Source organism: Pogona vitticeps, chromosome 2 (genome assembly GCF_051106095.1).
Source record: "Pogona vitticeps strain Pit_001003342236 chromosome 2, PviZW2.1, whole genome shotgun sequence".
In the NCBI taxonomy this organism is placed as follows: Eukaryota; Metazoa; Chordata; class Lepidosauria; order Squamata; family Agamidae; genus Pogona; species Pogona vitticeps.
Window position 1 is genome coordinate 193,540,027 of NC_135784.1, and position 12,394 is coordinate 193,552,420.

The 12,394-nt window shown below is 47.9% G+C and overlaps 1 protein-coding gene across 5 annotated transcripts in view; it reads right to left on the reverse strand.

Annotated features, from left to right (window-relative positions):
• Window positions 1–3,867: 3,867 nt before the first annotated feature.
• The window catches only part of NCAPD2 (non-SMC condensin I complex subunit D2), a 58,356-nt gene continuing 49,829 nt past the window's right edge, over window positions 3,868–12,394 (reverse strand). For all 5 annotated transcript variants that reach the window (XM_078384741.1, XM_078384740.1, XM_072991805.2 and 2 more), the window contains exons 29-31: window positions 12,199–12,340; window positions 10,888–11,040; window positions 3,868–4,395 (exon numbers count right to left, since the gene is read on the reverse strand). In XM_078384741.1, the coding sequence (XP_078240867.1) occupies window positions 4,313–4,395; window positions 10,888–11,040; window positions 12,199–12,340 (378 nt within the window). In that variant the 3' untranslated portion in view covers window positions 3,868–4,312. The remainder of the gene's footprint in view (window positions 4,396–10,887; window positions 11,041–12,198; window positions 12,341–12,394) is intronic.

Sequence of the window (12,394 nt, forward strand, 5' to 3'; positions counted from 1 at the left end):
AGGTGGCTGTTTACCCTCCAAGGTCAAGTGTGAATCCAAGGATTCTTAGCCTGATCTGTTCAAAGTGTGTGTAGTTCTAAGCATCAGGATAAAATAAGTGTGGCGGACAGCCCACACGTCACTCCTGTCAGTCATCTTGGAGCTCTAGTGCAGGAGCCAATGACAGGACAGGAGTGGGTGGAGTCAACAGAATTGTGTGTGACAGAGACAGGGAGAAGACTGAGAAGGGTTTAGACAAGATATTGGACAGTTGGTTTGTTAGAGAATATTGAAGAGTTAAAAGGAATTAGAAGTACATTGACAGTCAGAATATATTGAGGCCTTGTAAAGTACAGTGGTGCCTCGCTTGACGATGTTAATTTGTTCCAGCGAAATCGCTGTAGTGAAAAAATCGTCAAACGAAATGAAAAAAGCCCATTGAAACGCATTGAAAACCCATGGTGGCCATTTTCGGTGCCTGTATAGCGAGGAATCCATCCTAGAAAACAGGGGGGGGGGGCATTTTGAAAGCCAGCGGCCATTTTGAAACCTGACAATCAGCTATTTGCTGATCATCGTAAAGTGAAAAATCGGTTCCTGAAACAGGGAACCAACCAATGTGAAACGAAATTCCCCCATTTAAAACATTGTTTTCTGATCACAAAAACATTGACGTAATGCGGATTCGTCGTCAAGCGGGGTAATCATCCAGCGGGGCATGACTGTAAATGAGTACAAGCAAGCTTATAAGTAATCAAATCCACATTTAATGAATGAATGACAGTAGAACATCCATGGTTTTCCTTCTGAGATTTACTTACTACTCCATGAATAAACCTTGTTATGTTTGGCAGCAAGAGTGTGAGATTCATAATTGATATGGTGAGGATAATATCCTCTGGTGGCAGCAAAAAAGGGGAAAAGAACAAGGCATGTCAAAAGATGAACTTGTGTGAGAGGCAACACATACAGGGGTCACTGGGGGTGCGCGACAGTGAGCATTGTGGAATATTTTGCTGATATCTTACTCAGTAGAGTAAGAAGACTGCTTTGCAAGAGGGGATAGTTTGAAATGTTCTTCTTTGCTATAGGCTGCTTGATGATGGCTTTATTATGTTTTCCAACCTGATTTCTCCGGAGCTCTCAAACCCAGAGGCAACTAGTGGCAATCCATAGATCTACAGTTGCAATGTATTCCAAATTTCTTAAGATTATTAAGAAGCCAGCCTGGCTGGATAGCTCCATGCTTTAGGTATCCAGCAGGGGAGCCAAAGGTTTGGGAGTTTGATTCCCAACTGTGCCTTCTGGGAGAATAGCCAGCCTGTGTAGTCAAGGGCACGCTCTATTCCCAGATATTCCCCACCTAGAAAACCCCCAAAAAGGATCACCATAAGTCAGAATCAAGCTGTGGACCCAAATGCTCCTATCTCCCTTCGGGCTTCCATGCCGCAAAACAGGCTGTAAGTTCTACCTGCTATTTTTCCAGTTGCAGAACATTCCTCCTTTTCTCTCTCTCTCTGTCTTCCTCTACGTTGAAATTATCAGTCAAAAGTGCAAGGTTGTAATTTTGTAGCTTTTGATACTACAAAAGCTAAGACCCCAAACAAGGTTACCTGGCAGAACAGAATACGCTGGCATTTAAGGAGGTACCACTGGAAAGGGAAGGCATCTTACTCGCTGCTTACTACACCTGGCAAGCCAAACATCATGGCATATTTGGTAGATGGGACAAAGAAGCTACTCCAATAGACCTTGACAGTGCAGTGCCCAACTCTTGATTGCTTGGCCTTGAAATTTTGCTGACTGTGTGGCACTGATTTGGCTTCAGGCCATCATTTGGGATGAAAGTTACTGGTGGGAACCCCCCCACTCCCTTTAAGCCTCCATGCAAAGGCCTTGAATGCTTGTAATGAAAACTGGCTCTGTTGGTGGGATTTAATCCTCACGTGCCTTTGGACATGGGCAGAATACTTCTCACCTGACCAATCACAACTTTATACATTTGAGATGTATCCCTCAAACAGAATAAAATCTCAGCACCCATCTTTTACAAACTGAAGTTCTATTCAGCTCTGCTGTTAGAAGGGAAAGAGGGCAAAAGGCAGGGACTTCCACCAAGGAAAGTGGCTTTGTTCCTGTGTCCCTTCCCAGCAAGGAAAGGAGGGCAAAGAGCCAGCCAGGTCTTTCAGAGCCTGCTGAGTACTGTTCATGCCAGGAATGGGCCAGATTCTTAAGAACACCTGGAGTTGCTCCTTCCTCATCTTCTCTATGCAGGGAAGGCTGCCCAGGTGCACCCATATTGCTGGGGAAGCTACCAATATATCAGCAGAGCACCATGTAGCTACTTCCTGATAAGCGGCACAGTCATGTTCTTTGATGCAACCAAAGGATAAGCAAGATCTTAAATAGGTTCCCCAGCCTCCCTCTAGAATACGGAGATAATGCCTATTTTCTCATTGCCGAGGCCACAATTCAAGCTAAAAGACACAACACCAAGGACCAAAGTACAGGCGAGGGTAGGGGTAGAATGGCCGGGGAAGTGCATTGAGCTTGCAGTAGTCTGGTCACAACTCAAGATTTACCTCTGTGTAAACCATATAACTTACTTTATTCCAAGGTTATGTGCCTGCTGGTGTTGCCTTTAAGTTCTCCACCTGCAGCCTCCTCACACTATCCTGTAATAAAGCATCTTCATAGTCCTAAACCTTCACTTGTTACAATCTCCAGCTTGTTCCCATACAGGAAAAGTAAAAAGGCAGAGGTAAGAAGATTGTGGAAGCAAAGACATTTCTTTGGGTTTTCCAAAGCCAGGGGGCCTCTACACAGGCCAGTAATGATAGGATGCAGCAGCACAAGCAGTCATTGTCTGAAATGCATAGATATTTTAATAATATTCTTTCCAGGATTGTTTTGCTTGACACAATGGAATTATACAAATTGTGCGAAAGCTATAGTGCCACCGTCATCTGGTGGATGCCCAGTTATATATCCTCTTGCTGACAATTCCGCTTGTATACCACATTCTTGCTTAGATGCTATAGGCAATATGTAATAGTAGAAAAAGAATCTGCCCTTGGAAGAAGAAAAAGAAGCAAAAGTGGCTGCGTTCTTATAGTTTAGATTAAGCTTAGTCCATTCATATCACACCCCCTGGTGGTTTGCTAAGGGAATGGGTGTTTATGGTCTCCATCAGTGGGGAGAGAAGGGCAAGTGATCATGGCAACTGAAAATATCTGGGGCAGAGCACAGATTTAGGGCACATGCCCTGGTCTACTCCTGCCGTAACACTCTTGCCTCCCAGGTGTCATTTCAGTAACCCCTTGGATAGCATTCCAGCATAAGCTAGTGTCCTTTTCCATTTGGGAGCAAATTAGTTCACTCTGACAGTTCACAAATTTTGCCTGGAGTTGGGAAAGAGAAGGGTGCTATTGTTAGAGGGTAACGTTGGTACTGAACAAGCCCACTGGTTGAAAGCACCCACTTTTAGCCACTACAACTGGTTCCTGTGACATAACAAAGCAAATGCAGGCAAAGCTAGAACTCCAGGGTGTCTTAGAGCAGCGGTCCCCAACCTTTTTGGGACAGCGGACAGGTTGGGGGTGCAGGCTCCATGTGCGGGGGCACCCCTGCGCTTGCGGGTGGGCATGTCACGCTCACGCAGCGAGGTGTGTGACATGCCCACCGTTTGTGCATGGGGGCGGAGATCCATCTCCATGGCCCAGTTTCAGGAAGCCCATGGATGGGCACCGGGCCGCGGATGGGGGTTGGAGACCCCTGCCTTAGAGCACTGTTTGTGCCTCAAAACAATTCTATTATAGAACATCATTGGTACATTTTTAGGGTCACTTCTAAAAACCCAACATTAGCCCAAATATGGAGGAAGCACTTAGCAGGAAATGGCTCATATTTACTGAAGGTTTATACTGTTTTTTTCATTACTTTATGCATCAGTATCAAGGTTCCTTCTAAGCTAGGTGCGCGCGCACGAGTGCCTCTGCCTCCCTCTGCAGCCATCTTCCCCCTCCGCCTAACAATCACTTTAGGTTCTGGTCGCGATGGAACCCTGCATGGCAGGTGGGGCGGCGGAGTTGCACGCAATAGGTGGAGCCCCACCCAGCGGAGCTGACCGGTAGAGAGTACACGTGGGTCAGTACATAACATCATCCATCGGCCTAAAGCTGAGAGGATGAGCCGTCTTCACATCATAATGCATGGTCTCCAAATATAAGCTAAAACATTCTGCATCGTCTTCATATACAAATCTGGGAGATGCAGGTCTTCTGGAACCTGAAGTTTTATTCCCCCATTATCCTAGAGCGTCTAAAAAACAGCATCACTGAACACGACGGGATGATGTGCGAGAAATGGGGGTAGTTTTCAAAGGTGTCTCCTCCTCTGTAAGTTCAGCTTCGAGTTCTGAAAGATGAAAAGGAAATTATCAAAAAGCTTTAGAGGACGATGCAATCTGCAGAAGACATAGCAACAGGCAGAAAGGCAGCCAATTGTAAGGAAAAAATTAATGTCCTGTTTATTTAATGAACATATAGCTTGTCTTCAGCATGCTGGATAGTTCAGTGGCTTAGCGCTCTGGATGCAGTCAGAGGTTGGGAATTCAGTTCCCGGACACTGTACCTCCTTGAGGGGAAGGAGTGAAGAGGTTACTTACCTGTAACCATAGTTCTTCGAGTGAACCTCTGTGAATTCACACTATAGGGTTAAGTCCGCGCCTGCGCCGGAATCCTCGGAAATTTCTAGAGCTTTAGAGAAAAAAACAAGTTAATTAATTGGTGCCCCTACAGCGCACGCTCTTCCCGCCCTTAGCCTCAGTTCCGTTTTATCCGCCACAGATAAGCTCTATATTACATGGAGCCAGTTAAACAGTGACGGAAGCGGGGAGGCCGGGCGGGACGTGTGAATTCACAGAGGTTCACTCGAAGAACTATGGTTACAGGTAAGTAACCTCTTCTTCTTCGTTCGTGACCTCTGTGAATGCACACTATAGGGTGACTAGCAAGCAGCCTTACCGGATGGAGGGCCGTCACTGAAGTAACGATGTGAGAACAGCTCTCCCAAAACTGGCCTCCCTCTTAGCTCGAAGGTCCAGTCTGTAATGCTTTATAAAGGTGGACACTCTGGACCATGTTGCCGCTCTACAAATGTCCGAAAGGTCCACACCACGAAGCAGAGCCGTAGATGTTGCCATGGCTCGAGTAGAATGTCCTTTTACGCCAACAGGAGGAGTTTTGCCCGCTGTTTCATAGGCAATAGAGATGGTAGATACTAGCCATCTGGATAGAGTTTGAGAAGAAGCCGGTGCACCTTTATGACATCCATAAAAACAGAGAAAAAGCTTCGGGGACTGGCGGAAGTCTTTAGTCCTCGAAGTGTAGTATGCTAGTGCTCGTCGTACATCGAGGCTATGAAGCAAACGTTCAATCGGAGATGACGGCTTTGGAAAAAGGGTCGGCAGGACCAGCGGCTGATTGATATGGAAAGTAGAGACAACCTTAGGGAGAAAGGAAACATCCGGGTGAAGCACCACCTTATCGAGGAAGAATTGAAGGTATGGAGGGTCAGCTCGTAGAGCAGCCAGCTCACTAGCTCGTCTAGCTGAGGTGATAGCCACCAGAAACAAAGTCTTAAAAGAAAGTAAACGAAGGTCTGTCGAAGCGAGAGGCTCAAAGGGAGGACGGGTGAGCGCGTACAGAACCAGATGGAGAGACCATTGAGGTAGTGGGGACCTGGCTGTTGGGCGCAGATTAGATAAGCCCTTGAGGAAGAGTTTCAACTTCGGGTGCGAAAAAAGGCGAGCTGAATCAGAGGAGTGAGGTTGGTGTGCTACAATCGCGGACAAGTACACCTTGATGGTGGCAACAACGAGACCCATATCGAAAAGATGTCTCAAATAGGTGAGGAGGTGTGGCAAGGCAACTGGTCTAGATTGAAAACCCTTGGATGAGGCGTATTTACAAAAATTGTTCCATTTATACGAGTATAACATAGTCGTGGAGGGCTTTCTTGCTTTACGTAAGACCTCTTGAATTAGGGGAGGATCCTCCATGCTGTGAGGTGGAGGGAGTGAACATCCGGGTGGTGAATGCGACTGGCATCCAGCGTCAGGAGGTGAGGCAGGCAAGGTAGTCTGAAGTGCTCGACTGCCATGGTCCTGAGCGTGGTGAACCATGGCTGGCGTGGCCACCACGGTGCAATCAGAATTGCATCTGCCTTCATTTGACGTATTCGAACAATGGAGCGTTGGACAAGCGGTAGCGGGGGAAAGAGATAGAGAAGCGACTTTGTCCAGGGGACCATCAACGCGTCTCCCATGGAGCCGACACCCCTTCCCGCTCTCGAACAATACACTTGGCATTTCTTGTTTGTTTGAGAGGCGAACACATCCACTTGTGGCACCCCCCACTTCAGACAAATCTGAGAGAAGACTGTTGTGTCCAGTTCCCATTCGTGTGTCTGAGTGGGCAGGCGACTGAGGGAATCCGCTAGGTAGTTGTCGGCAGTGGACACGTAAACGGCGATGGGAAATATGTGGTGGGTGTAACAATATTCCCAAAGAATAACTGCTAGGTAAAGAAGCGTCATGGAGTGGGTGCCGCCTTGCTTGTTTATGTAATGCATCGTGGTCGTGTTGTCCGTCACCAGCTGAACAGCACGACCATGAAGAAGTGGAAGGAATGCGCGGAAAGCTTTTATTACAGCCCACATCTCCAGGTGGTTGATGTGAAGACGCTTCTCCTTTGTGGACCATAACGCATGAACCCTGTGGGACTTGCAATGGGCGCCCCAGCCCGTTGTGCTGGCGTCTGTTGTCACTTGTATTGTTAACTGAAGTGGTCGAAAAGGACGGCCTATGAGAAGGTGAGGAGGAAAAACCCACCACCTGAGTTGCTGAGCAAGCTCTGGAGTTACTCTGAGACGTTTTTCTTGATCGTCCGTCATAGGATTGAATAGCGTCAGAAACCATGCCTGTAATGATCTCATTTTTAGGCGAGCATGTTGGACAGTTGCAGTGGTTGAGGCCATGAGGCCTAACAGGTGCTGTGCATGGCGAGCTGAAACTGTACGGTGCGGCCGGAAACGCCGTATGGCTTTCTGAAGCTTCTTTATACGAGCAGTAGGAAGAGAAACACGAGCAGTGAGAGAGTTGATTGTTGCGCCTATATAATCTGCCACCTGAGATGGGCGGAGACGGGACTTTGACTTGTTGATTCTTAGCCCAAGGCACTTTAAGGTATGCAGGACAAACTGAGTGTTTTGGATCGCTTGCTGTGGTGAGTCTGCGACAATGAGCCAGTCGTCTATGTAGGGGTAGATAGCTATGTTGTGCAGTCGAAGGTACGCTGCGACAGGAGCCATGCACTTGGTGAAAGTGCGAGGGGCGGTACACAACCCGAAAGGGAGAGCGGAGAATTGAAAAATGGTGTCTTGAAAATAAAATCGCAGATATTTTTGATGTTGAGGATGAATGGAGATGTGAAAATAGGCGTCTTGGAGATCTATGACAACGAACCAGTCTCCTTGTCGTAGCAAGTGGAGTATGGTTTCTATTGTTACCATGCGGAACTTTCTTGTGCGGAGGTAGAGGTTTAATGTTCGAAGATCCAGAATAGGGCGGATACCTCCGCCCTTCTTGGGGACGGAAAAGTAGCGGGAGTAGAAACCGTTGCCTGCTTGACTGTGTGGAACAACTTGTATGGCATGTTTCTGAAGAAGGCTGTGGATTTCTTCCTGCAGAGTTGGATCGAATTTTGAGTATCTGATGTGACCCAAGGGGGGAAGTTCTATGAATTCGAGTCGGTAGCCGAACTGAATGATGTCCAGCACCCATTTGTCGTCTGTGATGAGAGACCAGTTTGGAAGGAACTTTGCAAGGCGGGTTTGCGGGTGGGGTGGTGCGTGAAGTGTTGTCGGAGAGTCAAAGATAATGCTTTGTTTTCTTGGCAGGTGGACGGTAGGACTGCCGGCGATGAGTCTGGGCCTGCGAGCGAAAGGGAACAGCAGAAGTCGATGGCTGAGGAAACCTGGCATTAGGTTGTTGTTTGAAGGAACGGTAGGTTTGTGAAGAAGAGGGTAAGTATTGATTAGCAGTGTAAGGTTTTCGCCACTGATAAGGTTGAAATCTAGATTGTTGATGAATTGTATAGGATTTCGCAGTCTTCTTCATTTTGTGAAAACTCTCCATGGATTCATCTGTCTTGTCATTGAAGACCCCTGTAGCATCGAAAGGGAGTGCTTCTATGCGAGTTTTGGCGTCTTCGTTGATACCAGATGACCTGAGCCAGGCATGGCGTCGCAGAATGATAGAGGAAACCATGGTCTTGGAAGCAATGTCAGCAGAATGTCTGGAAGCAAGAAGCTGATGCTTGGCTACATTAGAGGCTTCTTCAAAGGTGTTGAGAAAAAAGGACCGAACATCATCTGAAGTGTCTTGCAAAGCAGGTAAGACCCTTTCCCACAGCTCCATCTGGTAAGCTGCCATTGCTGCTTGATAGTTAGCAGCTCTAATCAAAAAGGTAGTGAAAGAATACATTTTCCTACCTAGCACATCCAACTTCCTGCCTTCCCTATTGGAGGGGGTGGCTTGGGTCTTTGATGAAGTTTTAGATTGGTTGGATTGCACGATTATAGAATTAGGGATAGGATGTTTGGTCAGAAATGCAGCGTCCTCACCATGGGTTTTGTAGTGGTTTTCGACTCTCCTAGTCACCTGTGAAGACGTTGCTGGAGCAGACCATGACTCCTTGACTGTGTTCATGAGAGAAGGAATGAAAGCAATACTGAGTGGAGGTGCTTTGTCCTTTTCAATTCTGCCAAAAACAAGATCATCAGTAGGAGGTGGGGGTTTTTCAATGTCCAGTTTAAGGGCTCTTGCCATACGGGACACCATTTGTACATAAGAGGAATAGTCCTCAGAAGATGAATTATGAATGTCAGAACTGCCCTGCTCAGATGGAGCCTCAGCGTTGGACTCATCATCTGACCTCTCTGATGGTGCTGAAAATGGTGCAGGGGATTCCTGTAAGGGATATCTGTCCCTTGGCAGAGACGGTTCTGGAGAGGATGGTCTAATAGTTGTTCTATGTGGCTTCCTAGGGGCTACCCCAGAGAAGGGTGCAGCAGAGGAAGGTGCAGTTTTTTGCCTAGTATGGGCTGTTCCCAATGAGGTGGAGTTATGGGATTCACCAGCCTTTCTGTGTTTGTGCTCTGTTTTCGATTCCAATGAGTGATGTGTCCTATATTTTTCTCGAGGACGGTGTCGGGGGGGCGAGGGTGAGGGGGACGAGGAGGAGGCATAGATGTAGCGGACCCTTTTCCTCAGGTGTCGCGCCTCATCCTCCGACCAAGAATCTGAGTCATCAGCGATGTCCCGACGCCGATGGAGACGATCGAGATCAATCACATAGGGCCCCTTGTTTCCCTCCTTTTCCCGACGGCGAGCTGCCCTTGGGAGGATGAAAATTTCCCTCGTAGAATGGTGACGATGAGGGGGGGAGCAATGCTTTAATTTCGCTGCTCGTTTTCGCGGCGGTGAGGCTGGAACTGGTGATCGCGAAAAGGAGCGCGAGTGGATGGATAACGCCCGCCCGGCTGACGCAGGGCTGAGAGGGGCAGAACCAGCACTAGAGATATGCTCTTCCTCTAGTGGGGGCGGGCTAGGTGAACGGCTACGCCTCCTGGCTGATGCCGATCCCTGCCGGGGAGGAATAGGTTCAATGTCCTCAGTGCATTCCTCCGCAATTCCTTCCTCCTCCTCCAGAATCGGGGGTGGTGGTGAACTTGGAGCAGCCAGAATGGAGCATAACCGATCCTCCCCTTTGGAAGCAGATCCCTTTTGAGATCTAGCAGAGACCCTTTCCTTTTTCTTTTTCATAGGGTCTGCTGCGGAAGATTTCGCCGCCCTCAAAGTTGCTTTGTGGGCGGGAACCTCAGAGGAAACAGCCAGGGCAACGGAGGCGCCGGGCGCCGGTAAGGCTGCATGAGGAGCCGAGGAGGAAGACTTTTTTGTTGGTTTCCCTGCTTTAGAAGTGAGCTGAGGAGGCAATGACTTAGCTCCGCGCTCAGATTTTGACCCCAGAGAGGCAGCTGGGGGAGGCTCCATAACGGTGTGCGTCAAGGCAGACAGAGCTGCTTCCCAGAGGAAAAGGCGGAGCTGCTGCTGGCGCGCTCTGAGGGCAGCTCGAGTAAAGTTTTTACAATGGCTGCAGGATCGAGCCAAATGCCCCTCTCCCAGGCAAAACAAACAGTTCTCGTGAGCGTCTGAGGACGGTAGCTTTCGGCCACACGAAATACACTTCTTAAAGGGGCCCAAGGGGGGCATAAAATCAGGGAGGGAACTCACTGATCGGACCTGAAGGCGGGCTCTGGCGTGGTCAGGCAGTCCGAGGTCAAACCGGAGAAAGGGAAAAAGACAATCCAAATCGCAAAGGCGAGAACTCAGTCCAAATCCAGTCCAAAGTAGGGGCAAAGAATAGTCGTATATAAAGAGTTGTCGAAAAGGCCGAAGAGGCAATCAGTAAGAAGAGCTCTATCGAGGAGTTCCTAACGCTGAAGGCGGTAAAACGGAACTGAGGCTAAGGGCGGGAAGAGCGTGCGCTGTAGGGGCACCAATTAATTAACTTGTTTTTTTCTCTAAAGCTCTAGAAATTTCCGAGGATTCCGGCGCAGGCGCGGACTTAACCCTATAGTGTGCATTCACAGAGGTCACGAACGAAGAACAATGTTTATTATTAATTATTTAAAAACATTTCCAAGGCAGCTTCTAGGACAAAGGGATGACAGAAAGACACACGAGATTACCTTAAATGTCCTGCCAAAAAAGAATTTGTAAAATGAGAACCTTCCAGTTATGATGCAATCAGCCAGTGGTTAGAAAAATGCCAGACATATTCTCACCTTCCTCTAGGTCGTTCTCCTCATCGCTAGAGAAGACAATAGAAATTTTGCGCCGTGAAGTCTTTCTGCGGGATCTGGAGAGACGAGGTTCTGGAGTGATGAAAGGAGAGCCAGTGTCTCTGTTGGCTGCACGGAGCGGTTGCCGGCGGGACCCTGTAAAAGGACATGGTACAGAATTTACGGAAAAAAACTAAACATACAAATGGCTAAGTAGCTACAGTACTACTACAGCACTGTTTGTCAAACACTTGTTGCAGCATATATCTGTGCAAGGGACTGCTGAAAAACAGTAACAATTTGGAGTCTTGAAGTACCTTAAAGAAGTGGTCCCCAACCTTTTCCCAATCGCGGACTGGATGGGGGGGGGGATGGCACGCTCGTGGGGGTGTGGCGTGCCTGCAGGGGTGTGGAGCATGCTAGCGTGCATTGCACTCGCAGGACGCTGAGCCCACTCATGCGCATGGCGGCAGATCTGTGTCCATAGACCGCTGTCGGGTTGCAGACTGGAAGTTGGGGTCCCCTGCCTTAAAGAGTACAAGTTTTATTCTGGCCTAGGCTTTTGTTGTGGCCTTCATGATGCCCAAGGACTCTTTGTTGCTTTTGCTACAAAAGACTAAAATGGCTGCCCCCCCCCCTTTTGGAACTCATTCCAAAGCCAAGTGTACTACATCCAATCAGCCTCCGGTATGCTGTCCTATCTCCCATCCTGGACATACAGCATTAGGGCAAAGGTAGGCAAACTGCAACTCCGTTTTTTGGCTATCTTTTCCGGTAGAGCACAAGTTTTAAAAGGAAAACTAATCTGAGTGAGTAAGGCATGGGAGTGGGACAGGTCCAGGGGGTGGGCGGGCATGTATGGCTCTTGAATCTCTGAAGGCCACCCAGCCCTGCTTTAGAGGGAAGCACCATTAAGTGTGCAGAAATACGTACAAAGGGTTATAACTTGTACTGATGAATCACTGCAAGGTTTTTCAGAATCCTCAGATGTTCTAACTCCAATTTTAAAAAACAAACAAACCACCACAGGCTGAACTCCGAAGAAAACTTGGGCAACACTTTGTTTTTCTCTAATAAACCTACACAATGTTTTATGTTTGTTTCACCCACAGTGTGAGAAGCCGTATTCACTCAGTATGATTCTCAGCAGTGCCCTGAATTTCACTCCTCTAAGCTCTGCAATGGCTCAGAAAATGCTTCAAAATTTATAAACTGTCAACAGTAAATATGGGCCACTTAATTTAATGGTCCAATGGCGGTTCATGCTACACAGATATTGCCGTTTTAGTACAGATGGTTGAACTGTGGACATACTTGATGCTCCTTTCTTTGCTGTAGGGCAGACAGATGTATTTCTGTGGTCTTGGCCTTTGGATGTCCCGGGAGTTTCAGCGGAGGAGTCCAGGCCCTTGCTGTGGCACGTTCGGAGCTTCTGCTCAAATTCTTCAGTAAGAGCCTGACAAATGGCACAAAATGCAAAAGTGAGTAGAAACGAAACAATAAAAATAGG